The sequence below is a fragment of the Formica exsecta genome, unplaced genomic scaffold, assembly GCF_003651465.1.
Source record: "Formica exsecta isolate Colony F162 unplaced genomic scaffold, ASM365146v1 scaffold568, whole genome shotgun sequence".
In the NCBI taxonomy this organism is placed as follows: Eukaryota; Metazoa; Arthropoda; class Insecta; order Hymenoptera; family Formicidae; genus Formica; species Formica exsecta.
Window position 1 is genome coordinate 93,765 of NW_021852933.1, and position 24,158 is coordinate 117,922.

Consider the following 24,158-nt stretch of genomic DNA (forward strand, 5'->3'; position numbering starts at 1 on the left):
GTATTACGATCAAAATTTCTTTATCAGATCGTTGAGTAGTACTCGGATAAAGTCTAATCTACTCGAGCGTTTCTCGCCTTTTATCGCGTGGGAGATTACGCGCACGCATACAAAGATATTTTATTAAGATGGGGTTTAATTCGCGAAAGGATCCACCGCAGCTGGCCTATTGTGCCTCGTCCAGGACGGAAGGAGCGGCGGGCTCTGCATTCGCGTATTGTCGAGATCTCCGCGAATTCTGCGCGAGGGAGAGCGAGGTGGGTATACGTATATTTATTCTTTTGTGCCGCGGCGCAGAATGTAAAAAGGCGATGCCGGGCGAATAAAACCTCTAGCGCGCGCTCGGCATCGCAGACCATTTTCCCAACAATCTTTCTATCATGGTTCAGACAGCCGCGCTGATGATCCGTATCTGGATAAAAATCCAATTATCCTGCATAATGGGCACGTAGCTCGCGCCGATGCGAGCGGAATTAACACAGCCGTTATGGCATGGTGCGAGATTAACTCTTCGTCCGATCGCTGAAGCTATCACTTTTTTCAAATTGAGAATGGAGCACTTTTTTTTTTCCACTTACTCGATTATAAATCGTAAAAAAATATTAAGCGAGAATCTATCTATAGTGAATTAATCTGTCATTTTAATAAATTCTATTTTTTGTGAATAATTAAATTTACAATTTTGTAAAAATGTAGGGAGTAGTAAAAAGCCATAGATATATTCGCAAGATTAATATCGTTTATAATTTTTGTCCGTTAATACTTTTCGGCTTTTGCATTATGGATCTAATTTATTGCGTTAATTAGCGGTGAAAAAAGCCGCGCGTATTTATGCAAGCCACGCGCTCGTAATGGCTGGCTTTTACCTCTTAAAAAAAAGCTGAAAAAGCATGTGGCTTGCCTGATAATAATCTTTAATTAGCGGAGCACGTATTTGTGACGAAATGCTGAATATAGAGAAATTATGATAAAAAAATTTTTGTTCGCATTTACAACGTTGAGATAGCTCCCCATAGTTTCCCAGAAACGGATATGCATTTATTCTTTTGTGCCAATCGAATGAACTTTTGTGCGAACGAATCACAAATAAAATCACCCAACGGATCTGTCCTACGCACGACAATTTTCAGTTTGAAGTCGCCCTTGTGTGTCTGCAATACAAAATTCGTTCGCGTCGATAAATATAGAGAACACTGAGGTTTTACACGCGATGTTATAACAAAAACATATTGTAAAAATTATTGCCCATTTCTGTCGTTTTTTTATTTTTTATATTATTAAATTTTTTTAAATATAAATAAAAATATCAAAATATTAGTACAATAATCAGAAATAATTAGAAATAAATAGCACACAATGCGCGATCAAATTCGAAGATTGTTCTTTCTTTTGGAAACCTTTATAAAATCTTCATAGAGAAGGGAGAGAAAGGAGAATGATTCGTGGATTAAATATAACATTATTATATCCTATTTTCTCTCGTATATCAAAAATCTCTCTAATACACATTTATTGAATAACCCATGTCAATATGTAGCACTGTCCCTCGTTTCGCTTATCACACAACACCCACGGTAATCCGTCTTCGTTGTCCAATACTGCCTCATGCTCCCCTAGTTATATTTTTCTTTGCGCTTCAGAACAACATCTCGGACGAGCATCAATGCGACATGCTTTAGCTTAATCGCCAACAATAACTTACTGCCGCGAGTTTCGAAGTGTAGTCGCTTCGATCATGGACTTTGTGGTCTTCGTGGGCGATTCAAATTGACTTCCAAGTTTGCTAATTCCACCGGAGTTAGCTCTACCATTAATCGGCCAAGGTCCAGTACGTTTCCGGCTTAAGTTATATCGCCGACGTAAGCCATAAAGAAGAAGTGAAAACCTTGTGCATTTATAGGTAATATAAATTTATTATTCATGCCGAGACAAGATTTTTCATAGAATGCATGAATATATATTAACATTATCTCTTTTTTCTTGTTTCGAAGTGGAGGAGAATTTTGTGTTATATAAAATGATCGAATCTGATAATATATTTAATGTTTATCATATTTATTTAATTTAATATAATTATTTTTTACATTAAATATTTATCAATAAAATTTTGTTCTTGCTGTATTTCTCAGCCAAGTTTGGACAGATGTATCTTGTCAGCCTAAATGTATAGCTTCTATTACGGTGTGGTGTGAATTTAATGTCGTTTCATCTAAAGTTTGCTTAACTAGTTCACTTTCGTGCTATCTATGCTTTCCTTAAACTTGTATAAGTTTTTAGATTTAAGATCCTATACATATGTAAACTTGCATAAATCCTTAAGTGTCATGTATAAATTTGAAAGAGAAATGTGTGAGTCAATCTTAGATTCATAAATAATCAAATCATAAAATCTAGCATTCTTGTTATTCCGGTTGCTCTGAAGAGTGATAAGAAATCTATTTGTATTCTCTTAGACTCTGCGGGTATGCAAATTATGTAATACTGGCGCGGCTCAATAACATAATTAGCATACCTACCGAAGAATCGATCGTAGAGCTGTATCGGAACGTGATATACAAAAAGCGGTCTCGCGACAAACTTGTATAATCATAAAATAGATCATTAGATGCGAATCTTCATGTTTGAATGACAGTGACAGTAGTTTATCGCGGCGTATGCCGATTATTCTGTATAAGCGATAATTAATAAACGTCTTATTGATCGATCACTCGTTTCAATGCGGGAAAAGTCGGCGAGCAATGAATTTTACTCGATTTATCTACAAGCGCGATAATAATCTTTCAGTTTAACTACGATACTCTATTGTAAAACGCGACGCGTCGACGGCAGGGCTATAAGCTGCTAATTGTATACCTGTTCGGTGTGTTGCGGTGAACGATAATAATGAAGAACTGCCCAACTTGTCGGAAATGTATGTAAGCCTCGCGTTCTGATATCTTGACAGCAGCAGATTCAAGCGAAGTGTTGTACCTTGCACGAATCAGACGTAAATTCTTACATATATTCATGTAAGAAGAATAAAAGATGTTACGAATTTTATCGATTAATCTGTCGTCTATTTCTGACTATATATGACAAGATAAAGAAGCAGACTAAATATTTCTATTTATTATTTCAATACTGAAATAAGTTAGTTAATCAGAACTAATTAATTTTAAGATTAGTCTGTACATTTTACAGTTAGTATATATATTAGATTAAATATTGTATAAGCAACTTTCTAAAATAAAATATGCATGATGTAAAATATCACGTCATTTATATATATATATAATATTGTCAAAAGACAAAATAATAAACATCGGTAATTTTGTGATAGATTAACTCGTTTATAAAATTAAATAAGCAGCTGATTTGCATAATTGCCAAATACAATAATGAAATATCATTTAAATGATATTCAAGTTAACAAATAACAAGAAGTGATCTTTCGCTAATCATAAAGTTCAGCCATATGGATATGTAATTGTGTGCCAGATTCATCTTTCTCGATTATATAAACGCGCGTCGAAATTCAGCGATACAGAACGTCGTGTTTTCCGATACCATTAATCGGCTTCATACAATTCTATCGAATTCGTTGAATCCAATAATCGGCTTAGGATCGTAACAAATCTCCGCGCTCGATTACACATACTATCCTTAATCTACGAATATTTAGATAGGGTACAACAGACAGTATATTATTCTTCCTACAATTGGACGTTAAATCGGTCACGGTCCTCGAGATTCCCAGGATTTCTAATGAAATCAAATAGTTATTGAGCGCAAAATGGCTGACCGATTTACAAAGCACCTCCTAACACGATTGTTAAACAAATAATTGCATTTCCTCCGTTTGTATTCGTGCATTACACTGAAATCATAATTACAGAATTCCCTTATTAATCCCTTCAGATGAAAGGCAATTTATAATTTAATCTCTGAACAAAGCTACTTTTGCGATAACAAGAATGCATGTAAATGTGTTATGCACCGTTGTATTTTTAAATCTGTTTAATATTACTGCAAAATATAAAAATAATTATTGCATTATTCAGAGAAAAACTGATACAAATATAAAAATATAAATTAATGTGTTTATACTAATTAAATTTTCTGATCTAAGTAAAATTTTTCATATCAACATTAAAAATAAAATCTCTTTTTCTAAATAAAATATTATATTAATTTTTTTTTTATCAGTTTTCTATCGCACAGAATACAATTAAAGACTGATGCGAATTAAAAAATAAAAATTCTCCATATTTTACATACACAAAATATCTTAGAATTTGATGAAAATTCGGTACATCCTAAAAAGTTGTATGTCTCGCCCATCCAAAGTTAGTTACACATCTTTCCTTTTGTCTCGCAAAACAGGTAACGAATTTCCCAGGCAGCGAGAATTCAGACAGGGATTCAACATCGCGTCGAGAAGTTGGCAGATCAGCCAAGTCGCTCGTTCGAATTTGTCGATTCGATTACGCGGTTCGCGTCCTCGAAGTTCCCCGCCGATCAACGTTATCGGCACTGTACGGTGCTATCAGCACGCGCGTTTATCGGGTGCGATGCAAATCACGTCGTTTCGGTACTAACGGAACGTTTCGCTGCTGCACACAGTGAGCAAAATCGCTAATCTAGGAATGGATGGAAATTTGAAAGTAAAATATCATGCTTTAATTAGAACGTGACGAAAACAGTAATATATGCATTAATTTTAAATATATTTTTAGGTTTGTACGAAAACCAAAAAGTGTACTGCGTTTTATACATTATTTTCACTTTAACGTTTCGTTGTCGTGCTTTTTATCTGGATTGATAGACACTTCAATAATCTTAAAACGTACATGTATACTGAAAATAGATTTTTAATTCCTAATTAAAGTGACCAGATCCGTTTGTGAGACATTTAAAATTGCTCATACCCTTTTAGCCGAGTTTTAAATTAAATCAAAGATCGCAAAATGTTATTAATTTCTAGATTAACGCGATTATGATATATAACAGTAAGGATAATAAAACTATAACAATCTCCGCAACAAATTATGCTACCTGAATCGTTCGCGGCTAAAAATTATGTAAATGACTAAAGATACAAAATATTGTATATTCGGTTCTAGATCATTGGTGCGATAGAACGATGATATTCGTGAATGGCTAATCGATGGAGCTGTCGTATTTTGGGGCGTGCAAAAACAAGCTCGCGTTAGATCTACTTCGCGGCGGCTTCATTTGCCTAATTACAACGATGTGATAGCACGGTATAGTGATTGTCGGTTTTATCACGCGGGACATACGGGCAATGTAATACAGTGCAAATATTTTCGCGGGCGGTTATCGCGCATGGTCGAATTATCCGCGCGAAGGATTCCCGCAAAAGGGCAACGAAATTTACCGGTTTACGATCGGGTTCGGTGACGTTAAATCGACCAAGATCCTCGAGACTTCGTCGAAACGAGGAAACGTTATCGTCGCACGGCTCCGTCGACGGTACGCCTTTATCGAAGATGCAAATGACGCAGTTGTTCCTCAGAAGCGCTTCGATACTCTATCATGAGTAATAGCGACTGAAGATGCTAAGACATTGCGCTTCAAGTGACGCATTTAGTACGTGACAAAAGACTAATTATCTCAAAGCAAAATAAAGACAAAACTGATTTTCTATGTTTTTTTTTTCTGTTGAATATGAATCACTGATTAGACGCTGATGCGTTTTAAAATATGTAAATAACATTTAGTAATATTTAAAGTTATTAAACATGGTCACTTAATTGAAACCCTTGAGATTTGATATAATAAAAATTAATATAATATAATAAAATTTAATAGCAAAAGATCTTTTCTATAAAAAAAAACTTTCATTATATTATTATGTACGTTGTAAGATATATTTTCAATTATAAATCTCATATTAATCCAGGCTGTAAATGTATATATATTTTTAGACTAGCAAGAATTTTAAAAATAAAAATGCGCATCTCATTGTCAGAATATTCATGAAAAATCAAATCAATGCTCTACAAGAAGCAAAGAATTTATGAGCTCGTCATGATTCAATCAGAGAATCGTTCAGCTTTTATTTGTTCTGCCGGAATGCTATTAATCGATCTATTAATCAAGTCGCCGATATCATTAATCGGTCAAGGTTCTCGAACTTCCTGGCTCGAGCTGTATTATCGTTGCGCGGAGATATCGGCTCTCTTATCGTCGACTATGCAAATCACGTTCGCGGCCGCTCGTTTCGGGAAACGATCGCGCACGCTGCAAGCGATGGTTGTTAATCGATGGGTTGTCCAGCGGAATATAATGAAGGAAAGCGACGTCGATGCTATAGTTGTCTCCCGATACGTATCCGGTAGGACATCGGTTGGCTGGTCGTTTCCGGCGTCGCGGAAAAGGGATCGATGAAGCCTCGTACTGTAGACTCGACTATTCCATTAATTCCACGTTCGTCCAGAGCCCTTTCATCTACGTAGAATCTCATTAGCGTCGCTGTCGCTGGCGTCGATGTCGGCGACGCTCGCGCACTAATTTGCAGGTTCGTCAACAGGACCGTGCGGATTTTAAATTCCCTCTCCTATTCGATTTGCATTCTGTTGCGAGCGCGTGGAAAAAAAGCGGACTCCGGCGAATGGCTGGATGCGAGTACCATCCCTGTGTGACATATCTTTTTCTCTCTCTTTCTCTCCACCGCTTCTTCACCTCCTTCCCACCTACCCATGTTTCCTCCTGACAAATTGATCGCTACCGCACTCCTGTGAAACCCCATCTGCTTTTTAGCGAATATTTAATTTTCGTTTCTGCCGTGAGTACGAGATTTTAAAAGCCCTTTCCGTTGAAAAGGTTATGCTCGTTCAACCAACGAGGATCGTAGACGAATATCTATATATTCGTGCTTACAATTTTATTCCCACGATAGCAGATTGTAGAATAGATCGAATAGTTCGATTGTGCTTCAAAATTTTCCGGAGTAAATATCGGGAAACAAGACGATATCGATCGAGAATGCTCTTAAAATTAATGACAAAGTCTAGTTTCTTCATCGCTAGAAGGATCGTCCCCGAAGATTCTATTATTGTGTAAGTGCCATTAGCAAAATATCGATATTGCAGAATACTTTTTTTGCAAACTGCAGGAAAAAACTACGAATAGAAGAGACGTCATAATGGAGGAATTACAATTCCGTGTTTTATATTCTATTCGACCTATTATACAGAGATATTTTTATGCAAGTAGAATGTACAATGTATTTTCAATAATTAGTAAAATAAAAAGTACAATAGAAATAAAAATATAATAGAGATGAAAAATAGAGATAAAAAATATAATAGAGATATAATAAAATCTCTTCATTAATTGAAGATTATGTATGTATCATCAAATAAATGTGGAAATGTGTATAGCTAAATTCTACAGCAATAAAGAAAATCATCTTGTTATATTACATGTATATCCAATTAATTCGTATACGGCTTATTAGCCATTTCGAGAGATCTTTACTCTTTTCCTTCCATTTCAGAATCATAACGTAGGCATCATTTCTTGCCTAAATAATGCCTGCAGATATTAAGATATATATAGATTTTTTTAAAGACCATTTACATTCTCGCCCGTGTCCTTCGAGGGACATGCGTACGTACAGCGAATTTTTATGAGAGAAAAAGGGAGAGAGAAATAAACTAACAAAAGAAATTGAAACGGGTGATCGACACGACTCGACTTTCCGTATATCTGTGGCCAACAGCCATGACTTGACCACCGTTTCTAGATTTCTGAAACGCATTCAGCTCGCTCGAGAAAAGGAATGCACGGGAGAACATCGAGAATTATTCATGAAGGAAAATTTCGGGCCCCGTGAGATGTTCACCTCGCCTGCCATCGCTACTTCGTATGCGATGTCTTAGCTATATCTTTCCGACAGCTATGTAGATATTTACTGTACAGGTAAACGGCCGTTCGTTTTCCGGAAAAACCCAAAATAATATAGAAATGATTCACGTAGGTATATCCTGTATAAGTGTCACGTGTAATCTCTTGCATTTATTAAAGAAAGTAATAATTAAAACAGAGAATTCCAATTGTCCGTATTTGTTTTTTGCGACATTAATTCTGGTAATAACTTAGACTTAAATTCAAAACAGCAAAATCTATACTGAATAATACGTCTTTCTGAATAATTCGATTAAATTACAGCGTAACGAGAGAGAGAATCGCCATTTAGTCCGAGACATCGCTTACTCATTAATTCATGAGTCGCGCCGAGTTCCGACGAGAGAGATTTATCGTCCTACTTCCGTCCCGGTCTAGGTTGCGATTAGATTAAATTAAAGCATGCCAGAATACGTCTTTGATTAGGATGCGTCGACGGTAGTAGAACGAACGCCGACGAGCATCTATCTACTTGGTTGCAGTTTGCACTTCGAGAGCTACCACAAGTGTACGTTAGTCCTTGCCTTCTGAATAAATCATACCGTTGCGAGAGAAAAGCGCTGCCATCGGTCGGTGTCGATGCGCGCTTCTTCCTTGGTTGTTTGTGTTTAGGTTCGGATGACCTGCTGGTCGGGACAAGTTTCGTGAAATTTGTTCACGGTTCGGTAAGTTCGCGTATGCACAGTTGGCCGACGACGCGGCAACGAAATTGGGAAACAAAGTTACAGGCAAGAGTGCCAATCGCGACGGAAAACCATACGGAGTCGGAGTAACGGATATTCGGATCGGTGGTAAGGTCGAACAGGCTCAAGTAGGACGCTCCCGGAGGAATATTTCAAGGGTATCAAAGCCGTGATGATTTCTCGTCACGGGACGATTCGTTCTCGCTTCGAACTTACAAAAAAGGGCCGAAAAGGGTCTCCTACCCGCTTCGTGTATTGGTTAGCGAAATTTTCGTGCCTTTTCGAGGCTCATCCCGGCTCATCCGTCTCTGGAAAATCATTGGGGCGTGATAATCGGAAACAATCGCGCACAAAGAAGAGAACATCGCTTCTGATTTCGATGTCGTTGTTCGTTCGAATTTTATGAAAGCAATAGAGCTATAAAATGTTTAGTCAGTTTCATCATATGTACTTTTTTATGTCACATAACATAATAATTTTTTATTCGTTTTCCTTAAAACTCATATTGCGCGACTTAATCTATTTTTTTTTTTTCAATACTTTAATTATTATATTTATATTATAAGCATCCAAATTTTTTCGTAATACAGAGTAAATTCTTATGTAGAAACTTTTTAATATAAAATATTATTATATAAAGTATATTTAACTATATCTAGATATATTTTATTATGCAAGTAATTATTCAGTCATTATTTCAGCTTTAACAACGTTAGTCGTTAAATTCTTTTGGCAATTTCATGCTATAAAAATGAAATTAATATATAACTGTATAAGTACTAGAAAGTTACAGTATTTTAATATCGAGATAAACAATTTTTCATCGAAATACCTTTGACGATGTGCGCTAAATTTAAAAACCGCACGTCGTTCTCATTGAAAATATTCCGGCATACATCCGCACATTGATTGATCGAACAGTTTTCTAAAACATTTTATATACTTTCTTCGTAGCATTTTAGCTGCTTATGTTCCAAAGAAGAAAAAGATATATATGAATAGCGGTAATACAAGTATGCATAGTTGTGTGTGTATATGGATAATTACGTAGATTGCTTTGTACCACGAAACGAGTAGAATAGAAATTGCCCCCTTCGTGGAATGCGATCGTACGTAGACCTTATTATGCCGTTTTGTCTGTGTTCGACCCTTTCTATGGGGAGAGGTAGAGCGCTAAATAGAAGGCGGTGTATGAGGGCCAGAATTCATTCGGAATTGAATAGAAGCCCACGATAGAAAGAAGGGTGCTCGGAGGTTCAAGAGGGATCTCCGGGAAGATTTAGCCGAGAGAAAGATCCTTCTCGATCCAACGATGGGATGCGAATTTCTCTAAATAATAGATGAAACTGTGGGAACGATAAATTGTCCGATTTCGCGAGAAAGCAATTCGAAAATTTGCTCGTTTCCTATATATATATATATATATTTTTCCTGTTGAAATTAAATATATATAAATAAACACACATAGATTTAATTTATTTCAATCGAGAAAAAATCAAATTGCAATTTTGATTGCAATTACGAGTATAATTGCGATTCCCAAGTGTATAAAACGAATTTGTACAATTGTGCGCAATTGGCTTTCCTCGCTTTATTTACAACGTTCAAGATGTTTCAATCTTTTGTCCGCATTCTACTTATTGGATTTCGGAAAGTTCTTTCTAGGCGACAATTCGCCAGTTGCGCAATTTAATCCCTTAACTCGGTCGTGCCTTATGAGATTTTCGAAGCAGCTGCAAACCAAGTAAACAGCTCCGTAGCTAACTTTTGTCGATTGTATCTAAGAAAAAGGAGACATCAAGTAAAAATGTTTCACCAATGTTTATATAACTTTTTAATATTATCTAAGAATTGTGCAGTTTTGCGATGAAAAGATTATCTCCATTGATATTATGGCAATGATTAAAAACCGGAGACGCGATTTATCACGGGAAAAGATAATATATTTCAGATTACATTGGAAATGAGTAATCGATATTTCATCTCTCTTTTCATGTATAATTCAAATCTGTTCTAAAGACATTTATATACCAGCAAACGATATTTGATTTATTCTCATGCGTAGTTGAGATTCGATTCTGAATCGAATGCAGCCCACCAAAGAGAAAAGCGAAGAGAGAAGATCGCCGAATGAATCAGCGATTTTCTGATCGTTTGCGTGGTACATTTTCCATCTTCGCGAGATTTAGTCTCGGGCGATTTATCCGCGAGGCATGAACGAGTGGCAGAAGTTAATTTCATAACCCGCGCTACAACTTTCAGTGAGAAGACAGCAATATTGTCGTTGAATTCTCACGACTGTTGCTGACTTAGCGCTATTCGTTTCATCGAGTACAATGTATATGTACATGTATAAATGTAGAAGAGAAGCAAAAAGTCCCCCGGCAGCTTGCCCGGAGTCGCTTGCCAACAATCGGTCCCGGAGGACGAAATTACGTATTCCTACAAAAGTTGGTTTCCATGGAAAGTTGAAGAAAATGCTCGCGCGCGCTTTGCAAGCAATTTCAGATCTTGATCGACAGTCGTAAACCTCTCACCTCATCCAAGTAATGACGGTTCCATCTCTCGTTCTTTACCGCGCCACTTGTTCGCGTGTTGCGATACGCCCGGTTCGCCATCCTTTTATAATGATAAAAAACCGGATCTCTAGCAACTTTTCCTGATTTGCATCAAAATTTAATCTTTTAACCGTTTCAATTTAATGTTTAAAATTATCGTACATCCGTTTAAAAAATCGTATATTTAATTGCCCCAAACTTTTTAATATCAACATGCAATGCATTTCAAATTAAATCTCTGCTGAAAAAAATTCTACGAAAAATGTGTGAAAAATTCTTTATTGTTAACTACTCCGCAATTATTTGATTATTAAATTTTTTTTTAAAAATATTTATCCGAATCTGCGAGAGAGAATCTGCAGATAAAAAAAAATAAGATAAATATATAGCATATTTATGAGTGTGGAAGAGTTCCGTATTATACAGAACATTAATAATTATACATCAGTATCACATATGCAAAATTAGTGGCATACAGTTTTTCGGAATGCTAATATTCTGCCCAATTATAATAAAAATGTTAAAATATATATAAATAATGGAAATATAATATTATTTCATCAAAAGATATATTAATATGAGAAAATTTGACGGTGGCAGCTGCATTTATTTTCCACGTGTCAATTCGCTGAAATCGCGTATTATTAAATTATAGCACGAAATCTATCTCTCTCTTTAAAGCATTAATAAAATGTAACTGGTCAAATATCATGTCGATCGTGGAAATCAATAATATTTGATATATATTTTCATCCCAATATACATATTTCTGCATAATATTAATAATATATTTAATGTCGATTAATTATTCGATCATTAACCATTTATAATAAATCTGAACCTGTATAAAAACGCGTCATAATTTACACGGTTTTACATAGACGATATATACATATATCACAATCACAGATCTTACAGAAAGTTTTACAAAAGATATATGTGTAAATAATCAGATTTAAAAAAAAACATATTAAATTTTAAACTCATATATATTAATATTGTTATATAATATGCATCAGATTATTAACCAATCAGATGAAAAATTATTTCGAGAGAGATTTATTATATTTTTCTCTTTTACGTACGGTGTAAAAATGCGCCATTTAACTACGTTTTTCAGCTTCTCAGATTTCCATCGTTTCGACCGCGTTTACGAACAAGTCGTATTATCTCAATCCCTTTTAGTCTTTAGCTAAAGACAAAGAACGAAAAGGGAATTCGCGAGAAAAAAGGCGTGGGTGGGTTCCATCCGTCGATTGAATGGAGGTCGATAAGTGGGGCACTCGGAAGCGGCGGGCTTGGAAGTTCCGAGGGATATCTAGCAAAAAGAGGGTGATATCCGACGTCGGCGTTCCGAGGGAGCTTTGAACTCCGGCGTACAGAGCCATCGACTGCCTTCGGCCAAACGAACTCCCCAGCGAATCCCCTTGAGGGCGAGCCGGATCGCTCGCCGGCGCGAGAAGGTCACTGACTGATGTTCTTCTATGCCGGCTTAAGAAGCGCTTTATGAATTTCTCGGGCTTCCCTGCGCCTTGATCTCTTTTACACGTTCGCTTTTCGCGCGAGGTACCGCGTCGATCCCCCGACGCCGCTGCAAACGTGTTTTGAGACGTGATCGAAGGAGCAGAGCGAAGGATCACAAAGAAGGTACGACTTCGCCATTCATGCATCGCACCCCTATGAAGCTCCATTTTCCAGGCAAAAGTGAAGATCAAAGAGTAATAATGCTCTCTGTTTTCGCGAGCAGCAGCTTACGCGCGCCATCCTACTCTTATCTAGTTTATTATATTGGCATTTTTCATCACACTTTATCATTATCGTGTATTTGGATAAGACTCGAGCCATAATAATGAATCGATTTCTCCTCTATTCCTTCCAAGATTGAAGACTATTTTTCGTAAAATGATTGTTACAAGTCCGACAAATACTACTTCGTTACCATGGCACGCGATATCGAAATTGTATATCTTTTCAAGGATGATTATCGTTTTTGTTGCCTTTTCATTAATTCGCCAAATAAATCATTCGTATCCCATTCTCCGTCCCTCTCCCATCGTTGCCGTACGAAAGTAATAAATTCGCGATGCCAATCGCTCGCTGAACCACGAAACGCGTGGAAAATATACAAAATGATTGAAACGTGTAATTAATAAATCCGTCGAAAATTATTCATATGGAAAGTTATCCGCGAATATCGCGAACGTGGGGGTAAACACATAAAACGATTCAACCGAGAAACGTTCACAGCTCGACACATGCGGATGCGTCGCGTATATTGCGAAATTACGCTAGGTCTCGCGCTCGCTCGTTGAATTTCCGCGCTTTCCCAGTCGGAAGTGAAACCCAAAGACAGTATGGCGTTTCAGAGACGTATTTATTACACCGAAATTCTATACAGCAGTCGTGGTTGCAAAGGGGAGGAGAGGACGGGAGAAACGCGTAACCGCAAGCAGATTCTGTGAGACCTGTCAAGACAATTAAGCGGGTCAGCCGCGAAGAGAGCTTCTCTATTACACCAAAGCGGAAATGTGAAATTCTCCGCGCACGAAAACCGCGAAGTCGAGCCGCATTTTATAAGCGAGAAAAAATACGGTCGTACTGTGTTCGGTCCGACAATGGAGCCAATATCGTGGAAAATGCAGGAATTTCACGAACAGGTCGTTCACAGCTGCAGAATAGCGTGCCAAGAATATAATTAACCATTGCGGTAACGATTACGGCGTTTCGCTAAATTTTTAATCATTTGTTGTAGAACTTTTGCTATGACGTATTGTATTACAAACTTTTATTTCATTTTTTGCAATAGCATATCTGCATTTTTGCAATATATTCTTCAAATATTCCGCTGTAAATAGTGTTTAAAATATTAATGTATCTCATATTATACCTATTTCTCTTTGTCTCTTAACATGTTTTTGGAGAGATATAATTTTATATAAAAAATAATAAGAATTATAATAATAATAATAATTATAGCAAAATAGATTACTATTTAAGACCTTTTCAAAACATTTTTTCCTTTTTATATGTACGCTAATTAAATTTGTCAAAAGTTTAGCACTGAAAAGATCGAGAAGGATCTTTTATCTCGTTGGACGCGGTACGTAAGTCAAAGAGAAATAAATTATTGGCACGCAATGATACGGGAAGGCTCGACAATCGACTAGTAACAGCAACACTGATTGCGAGACCGAACAAATGAAGGATTTTACGAGCGGACAAGTTCGCAACGACGTGGAGTGTCGTAGAGCATGGCGATAATTATTACAGTTCTTGAACCACCAAGTGGGCCTCGATCGATCTTCTGCTGAAGGTAGATGAATTTTCCGCTTTTTCTCGCGACACTTTTATATCGATCACCGCCGTAATTGTTTTCCAATCGGCCGGCATTCGACTTTCATTGCTTCCTTGCTTCGTATTAATTGCTTGTCTTATTTCTACCATCCTCCTAATTTCCCTCGTCCCGCGAGAATTTATCAATTCGGAAAACCAAGGTTTTCCGTATGTGGAGATAAAAATACGATTAGCTCTCGGCTAGCGCTCCCCCCAACTACTATTAATTACAGGGCTCCCGGGATAATTAGGCGAAAACCACCGAGGGTATTAATCAAGCCGGTAATTCACCCGCTTGATTTCCGCCAGCTTAAAACGGGAGTCCCGAATTGGCACGGCCGGGGCCCTAATCTGTTCGACATAGAGCTGGAATTTGTTTGAGTCCTTGATGAGGGTTTTAATTTACCGAACCCTCGCGCACGTTCCTGTTCCTCACGCTGCTTGAGTACTCAGGTAGCTTGTTTTACATCAGCTACTCTTCTAGCAATGCTCATTCTGTTTGCTGGCCGATTTAATCCACAAATGAAAATGTTTACCATGCCTGGTGAAAGATTCAATATAGTTATTAAAAATAAAAGCAGAATAAATGCAATTTAATCCCCTTCCTTCCCTATGTAAACATGTAAACGCGATAGTGTTATGTGATTGATTGCTCGATTGCTCATTGCTAATTAAAAGACGCATTAATACACATTGGCTGATTTGCGAACATTTGATGGTCCGTATCATTTAAACTCCGTACGCATATCATTTTTCACATCTCCGATATTTACCGCGCGTACAGAAATAATCATGATTACTCTATATATTAACTAGTGTGTTGCTTATTCATATCAGTCAGATGTTCAATATATTATTCCGGAAAAGATGATAAAAAAGAGATAGAAAGAATCTATCTGCATAATGTGATTCACGATCGGAGATAATGCTAAGCCAACGGCTTCTGAATCATATTGCCATATGTGTGTTATTTCGATAAAGGTTACGAGTTTCATCTAATGCGATTCGCGAATGCTAAGAGCAAGAGTTTGCGGATAAATCATTCGTTCATTGGCGCGAATCCAACGAGAAAATGAAGTTATTTTTCCTGCAACATTTCTGCCCATCTTTCTCCGCTTCGGTTACTCGGAATAAAAAATTATTCAACATAAAGCACTACCTCTAGAGGTAACAGACCTGTGCGATTACAACGCGCGAGAAAAAACGTAAAATATCGCTGAGCACTCTAGCATGAATTGTTTAATCCTTTAACGCTGCCTCTACCTTCGATATACTTTCAATATTTAGTTTGGTTTTTGTTATATTAAGACAGACATATAATTTAAATGTATAATTTCGGAAAATTCTCTCCCTCTTCAAATTTATATTTAGAAAAAAATATAAAATATTTATCTATTTAAAATATATCTAGTTATCGAGAAATTAATATATTTGTAAATATTAAAACCCTTCTCTTTAATAAAATATCTTCTTTCTATCAGCAATACCAAAATACCACTTTTATTAATTATTAATTTAAAATATACCTATGTATATTATATGTGAAATAAATAAAACATAATATCAAGATGCGCATTTTTTAAAAAACTATTAATGCAGTTTGCATGATAGGTCAGTGCAAGGTAGCTGCAATATTTTTTCTGTCTGTCTATTCTCCTCTTATGTGAGGGTGTGTGTTAGGGGAGAAAAATATATTTCTAGTACAAGACCTTCGTCATGTTGTACGTCATAATGGTGTCGGACAGATACATATTTATTTCGAACGGAAATCCGCGAAATCCGGCCGTTGTCGGTCGTATGTCATGTTATGGCACGCATGAGTATACGTATATGTCGTTAACATACGCGCATAACGCTTCGATACACGTTCAGCGACGTGTAATTCTTTGAGAAGAGAACGGGGCTAGTGAGACGACAGGCAGAAATCTCTAAAAGCTGTAAGATCCGAATAAAAATGTGCGGAGACTGTCACGTTTACGTAAAAGCAAAATCCAAAAGCAAGTGAATATCACATAAACAGTGAGACTAGGTACTCTACGTGTCTGAGAACCTTGAGTAGCCTACTTGTGAGAGAGAACCATTCCGACGGATTATCATGGCTATCAATCATACTATTTCAACTTTTAAAGTACATAACTTTCAGCATCTATAACTTACATTTTCTTCGTTAAAAATTTTTAACATTTATTTTTAAAGACAATTTTAAATTATATATACAGGGTGGCCCCGAACGTTCCAGCCAGACTTTGAGATCTTATAGGAAATTTAATTCTGAACAAAAAATTTCCTATAAACATGGGTCGAAAAATGCTTCCTTAAGAAGTTATCGCTCAAAAACCTCTGAAATCGTGATTATTTTACACAAATGAGATCAAAATGTTTGTTGTACGTTCCATAGATTTTGATATAACCAGTTTCAAACGTACAAAAAGTGCTTTTATTACTTATTGTTAGATGCATTAGATTAGTTTAAAAAAATTTATTTTATTTTCATAAAAGAAAAAGATTTTTATTTTTTATTTTTATCGTTTTTTCAAGAAATTTATTAAGTTTCATTTTCTTTTTATTTCATTTTCTTTTCACCTTTTGCTCTTCCTTTGCATCAGAGGTTTTTGAGCGATAACTTCTTAAGGAAGCATTTTTCGACCCATGTTTATAGGAAATTTTTTGTTCAGAATTAAATTTCCTATAAGATCTCAAAGTCTGGCTGGAACGTTCGGGGCCACCCTGTATACACATACTATATCTCTAAAATATTTTCTAAATATATTTTCTTTTATTAGTGGATCTCTAATCGATACAGCATTTAGATAAATAAGCATTTTGATTTGGATAAATAAAATGAAAAATTATTATTCATTCAAAAAAAATATGTCCGACATTATGCAGATAAACAACTTTAACACCGTGCTTATATTCTTACGTATAATAATATCGTGATTGCAACGGTAAAAATAGACAACGTCACCAGCTGTATGTACAACGTTTTAAAATATCTCACATCATGACTGAATCAATATCTATTTTTCTTATACGGGAAAAGTTTCTCATATACCATCGGATTTGAATTACTTATGTCACGTTCAATAACTGTCTATTCCTCCTGGTACTATTATTAGATATATCGTTCATTTAATTATGGGGGCATAGTAGGTTATAGCTGTATTATTTTTATATCACAGATATACTCGCGAATTATGACGTTTGAGAAAATAATTGAAAAAGATTCAATTTCACTGTACGTATCACGAACAAAATGTAAGGCAACTTGATTTTTTAATTAACGTGTACACTATCGTGTGTAATTATCTTTTACATATTTCTCGGAGCTACAAGAATTTACACCAGTAATATATCACGAGTTTCCGACTCCACAACATCTGCATTAGGTAGAAGCTATTATGTTTGAAACGACTAAAAAATAAAACCAAACCTTAGCACGAACAAGTAGTTGTAGCTACCACCGTACCTCTTTATTCTATTCAAGGTAGTAATATCTCAAGTAATTACGCAACACACTTGTACACGTCGTACGCAGCTTGACTTGGTATAAATAGCGGAGTTTACGTGACAGACGCGTTGATTTTCTTCTAGGGCGTGAAAATAAACTACGCGATTCTCCCGAAACATTACCAACGGCCCCCTTGCGAGAGAGGCTGAATAAACGCCGCATATTTTTCATCGTAATTCCGAAATACCTCTCCGTGCATGCGAGATGTTACTTTTGCGCGAACGACCGTTATAACATCGCGTATATTACAGCGTACGCTAGAAATCATGAAGACGGGCGCAGCCGCTATTAAAAATTTAGCCCCGTGCGTACATATATACGGCGGCGGGCACGTGCGCGTAACGGCGTCCCGCCTTTCGTAAATACTGAAGAAGCTAAAAATATGTCGTAATTCGTGCACGACAGCGTAAGATATCCCGGTACATTCGCGACACATCACCCTCGGATTCACGACGACACCGTTCATCTATTTTTCTTACGTGCCAACGGATACGCGAGATTATTGCGACGATGAAAAAGAAGCGAGAAAGACTGCGACAATGCGAGACGCATGCCGAAAGAGAGTCGGGACAATGGACAGAAAAGGGATTCGCGAAATGAAAAGGCGGATTTGGAATGAGAGTCGTCGATGCGTGCGACGAAAAAATACGCGAGGGGTTGATCGGCGCTTCCGCCCCGACGACGCGCGCCATGGAACGTTTACCCTTTTGCTCGGTCGCCACCCTTTTCCCTTATCGATGCTGCCGCGGGTAACGAAGACCATGTTGCGCAGACTGCGTTACTATCGAGGTGTAATAGAGAGGGTGTGGGAGGGTGGCGTGCCGGTGCTGGAGAGAAGCGTGATCGATATCGTCGCTCTCGATTGAGAAATAGAAGATTTCTTTCTCCAGCCTGATAACATGCGAACGTTTATTGAAGGTTCTTAGACAGACAGATATGCATCGAAAAGTCCATCGATGGAGAATGGATTAAAAAATATCGCAAAAAAGATGAGAAAATTCTGTTCGATTGACACGTGTCGAATAGAATGGAGGCGATTGAACACAATTGACACATTTGATGGTTTAATCGGTTTTTGCATATTTTGTAAGCTCTTCTTAATTCAGAATTTTTGTATTCTTTATAAAAGTTCCGTTCGCGTATTTTACACAGCTCATTAAAGCTTACTCGAATATTGAAAATTAATTTTCCATATCGAGAAAGGGAGAGAGAGAGAAAAAGGGTAATTTCTTATTCGAATATATTCTACATATTTTAGTCCATAAAATCCTTATTCATGTAAATGTTTCCGATAGAATAGACTCTCAGAATAATTCGAAATATTTTGTGTTATGTGTTTTATATCTACATTATTCATCATTCGCAATAGAAACATAATCGATTCGAAGCAATACGAACGCACATAAAAGCAGTTAATAAGCAATAAAAGCCGCGAGAAAGATAAAAGACGATGCTCTCTCGTATGTAAGGTAAAATGGATTGAAAACTCAACTCGCTTATAGAAACTTCCTCCTCCACCTTTATTTTTCTTACGTCCCCGATTTGAGGGAGTATCCTGGGGCAAGATATCACGTTTTATCTAGCGCAGCTGGATCTCACAGATTCAAAACTTTCCATATCGCATTACATGTATATACCACAGCGTAAGTAGACACGGCGATGTGCTCTTCTACGTTCGTGAAGAGGAGCGTGCACACACCAACACGAATAAATATTTCATTAGATATATACGTTGCGCATCGATATGCAACAACGGTATACATATACGCGCGGTTGTGCATGTATTATAAAATATACGCAAGCTTGCGGCGAACACGATTCGGCGCGGCGCTTTCCATATCTGCGTCTCGCAATCTCCGACAACAAAATTTGCCTGCCGTCGCGCGCACAGGTGGACGACGTGCGGCCAGAGCGGGCACCCCGTCTACTCTCTCTCTCTCTCTCTCTCTCTCTCTCTATCCTCGGGCACCGATATCGATTATGAAATTGCACCGGATAAAGCAAACGAGCGGCCGCCACGATGAGCTCGCTCGGTGGATCTCCCACGTGCTTTTCGTGCGCACGTATCGATGAAACACCGTTGGCTGGTTGGTTATCTTTTCGCGGTCCGAGTTCTCTGGATATGCACGCGAGAAGGAAATTCACCCCGCTCGCCGCTTCACACCCGCATATCGAGCCGTGTTATATATATCGTGCGTGTTCTTCCTCTCCCTTTTACGGCGGAGGAGAATTGTCGATCCAGTCAGTTGTGGTCTTTATCGGCAAGAGTTGTGCTTTAAACCGCGTATTATACCCTATCTCATGTATTGCGCGGCTAATTCCCGATAGTCGCTAAAGCCTGCGGAAGCAGGCATTGGATCGCATTATTGCGTTATTATTATTTGATGAGCCGCAGAAGAATCAGGAGATATATGCGCACGCAGAGAATACACGGCGGCTTTCGTCTTTTTATTCTTTCTCTCTCTCTCTCTCTCACACAATCTTATCCTCCTTCGAGACACATCCGGCTTAAATTCTCTCTCATTGCGCGCCAAAGTTTCGAGCGCACTACTCAATTCCTATAACGGGTTTGACCCGGCTATTACCGTTTAACGAATGCGCATATCATGAATAGAATAAATTTCACGATACACCGTGTCTCCGATAGCGGATTCGTTAAACTCTCTTTTCAGGGAAACGCTCATCACGGTACTATTTTCGCGAAATGGAAATGCGAGATTTTGCGCGCTGCTGTAAATGGGCACAAAATTGCATCGCTTGATATAGATTCGTTATATAATTTTATCGCGTTATATGTAAGTTATATTGTACTGAACGATTAAGCTGTACTTTACGGACAACGTTATTAATACTTTATTTAACAAGTTATCCGAATATCAGAACATTATACTACTACCCAGTTTATATGCACGCTTGTATGTTAATGTACAATGTATGTTAATGTATTGTCATACATTAACAATATGTAACCATGCAAAATTGGGTGCATGCGTGTGCGGATAGCTGATATCCCTAAATGATCACTTATTCTTCGTCGCATTTTTTTCTTTATTTATCTAGTGGGAATTATTTGACCCATATTTCTATTAAGATTTCATTCAATGGACACAATTGAATAATAAAAACTTATATGCAAATATAGAAATTGAAATAACGATGTTCACGTCGACATTTAGCCGATTTCACATATATATATATATATATAGGAAAAATAGTTGTAAAATATTCGCGGTACCCGTGTAATAGCGTGAAAACTACATGGACTTCACGACGATCGAAGAATTTGCATTTCTAATTTTTATACCGACATTCACGAAATAACATCGTCCAACGATGTAGTAAAACTGGGATTTTCGGAATCTCTGTCGCGGAATTATAACGTCAAGAATTTTTAAAAAAATTTGGATCGGCGGTACGGAACTACAACAAGATGTAGGTCACAATTTGTTCTTTCTGGAAAAATGTCGACATATTTTTTCCCGGTAAACTTGCTAGCAAAAAGTGTTGTTGTGAAAATGAAAAAAATTCAGAGAGAAATGCTCCGTATATAAAATATAATTTACGAATTTTTCTTAAATTTTCACTTACATATAGAAATTCGACATGATTTTGTAGAATTAAAATAAATATGTGAACTTATCATCGGTTTTTCTTTTAAAAATACGAGAATAAAGTGCTCGGTTTAAATTCACGGAATAACATCATTTACCGTTCCTTCCTCACGAAAGAGATAAAAGTTTATGGATAAAAAGATCGCGAACTAGCGAGCTTACGACTCGTTTGGGACTGTGTCGCGATATTGATCGACTTCAGCAACTATATGCCATTAGCCGTGTACTTTTTGCCTAATAGTATGAACTATTGCAGCTGAGAGAACTCCGAAGAAAGCTTACGTTGGTAACCTACTTCTAGGTCGTGCTAGGGGGTAAAATCTTTTTTTCCAGAATCAGGTCAATGCACATAAAAGACGTTGCGAAATGCAGTACATGCAAGTAGGTCAGGCATCCATAAACGTGCTTTATTCATCAAAGCAAATAAATTATTTTATAATTATCTATCGTAATGTACGTTTGTGCAGTTATTCGTCAGATTTATCATTATTTGATCAACCGATGAATAAAGCCTCTTATTCAATTTTTTAATGCCTGGTATTCAAAAGAAAAATAATTTGTACTTACTTTATTCGATTATAAACTAGCAGTTCAGCTATTTCTCGGCCTAGCCTCGAATATAGAGTTTCTACAAAGACCAACACCTTCGGGTCTATTCTTAATCGAGCTTCACTACGATGGTCTGGTGCTGACGGCAGTCTAGTTGCTCCTCTTAGAGTCGAACATCGTATCGCTGGCTCCGGCCTTGTATCTCGGTGTATCAAACTGCAATAATAGAAATCATCTGTTAATATAGTTCGTGTGTAGAAATAGAGAGAAGATTATATATAATATAATTTTCAAGACATTAAACATATTTTTCATATTTGTGAATTATTATTTTTTTATTTAAGCTATTTATATTTCAGCTAGCGTGATTTTTTAGTTATAATCAAATGTTTATTTATTAAAAATTGGCAAATGGCAATCTTTTTAATAGACAAATATATGTATAGATTTGCCAAGTAATACTTTTCAACGTGACATTGAGTTAAATTGTTAATATCATGCATTTCAAAAGTTTGAAGAATTTCCACTTTATTGATCATACATATAACGTATTTTCTGGAACTATCTCGTATCTCAAAAGCTTTACATATTTATGAGATATTTTCTTGTTATATACATATATAACGCGAGCCCCATCACGTTACTTCATCTCTCTCACGTTACAGTTTTCATGATAATACTAAATGTTCAAAGAAGGTAAAAGGAACATCTCGATTGGCCTCAGTACAGGAGCGAATTCTTCCGCCGAATTCTTCGTAACGAAATTCCCGTAACGAGCGGCCCTCGAAGAATGCATGGCAGCTCTTTCAACCTGTCCTCAAAGTTCCTCTTTCAATATAGACAGATACAGCGCGCCCAGTGTATCCGTGAGAACGCGGATGCAACAGCGACGCAGGAATTTCGGAACGTATGCGTAGCTCCACAAAGGACCCTTTAGCGTCGTTGGAACGAGCCCTTCCGGACATTAGCATCGAGTATTCTGCGAGTTTCGTGGCATTTACCGCGCGTAAGCTACGCCAACGTGGGGATAAAGATAATCTTTCTTCTCTCCTTACATTTTAACATCATTGCTGGTGTCTTGTTTCAAAGAAAAGTAAGAGGATCAAAATTTTTTGCATTCAGTATTTTTAAAGAAAATGTGATATTGTTCGAACAGTTTTCAAGAATATATCTTCGAAAAAGTAAGCAACTTATTTCATGAATATGTGAAAAGTTCTTCAAAATTAATTTCTTTTTATTCTATTCCTTATTTAATGTTTTATTTTGTTTATAATTTTCTTTTCTTGAATGTATGTCGAATTAAATTGGATAGTGAATCTGTTTCATTTTCTGATTGCAGTTACAAATACCTTGCTAAGCTCCTTTATATTGATATTTGTCACGAGCAGATTCCGCGGTGCATTATCGGTACATGCATCGAATTAGTACGCGTTCAACAACCGGGTTTCTCGCTATAAACCATCGAAAATCGGACCTTTGTGGTAAAGCAGGATAAACCAGAGCCGGTCGACATTCAAATATGTGGAGGTATTTTCATAATAGAACAACAACAACTATTATAGTATACGAATCCATCGAATTATTGATTATAATGCCAGCACGATCAATCATTCTCATAATTGCTATACTCGCGCCATTGACGTGCAAAAACCTTTATCGTGCAGTGTGTTGAATTACATCGATACGTATTCGAAATGAACGTAGATATTATGTGCATATTAATAAACACGGCATTGTGTATTGAATAAATCATTAATTTTCAGATTAGCAAAAGTAAAGAAATTTTAAGGGCGTCGCAAGTGTTTAAAATATTTAAATGTTAAAAAAAAAGAAGATATTTGTAATTAAAATTAAAAAATGAATATTTTTTACACCATATTCAATTTTAATTCTGTCAAATTCTTGTTCAGAAGAAATGCAGATAAAAGGTTTTTGATGAAATAATGGAAGAAATGAGATTGAAAGGCTTGGAAATTTTTGGCTTAGATGAAAGCGAAGATTA

General features: G+C 36.8%; 1 protein-coding gene across 2 annotated transcripts in view; it reads right to left on the reverse strand.

Annotated features, from left to right (window-relative positions):
* LOC115242113 (bifunctional heparan sulfate N-deacetylase/N-sulfotransferase) overlaps positions 1-24,158 on the reverse strand; it is a 122,946-nt gene that overhangs the window by 19,649 nt on the left and 79,139 nt on the right. For both annotated transcript variants that reach the window (XM_029818184.1, XM_029818183.1), the window contains exon 3: positions 22,175-22,372. In XM_029818184.1, the coding sequence (XP_029674044.1) occupies positions 22,175-22,372 (198 nt within the window). The remainder of the gene's footprint in view (positions 1-22,174; positions 22,373-24,158) is intronic.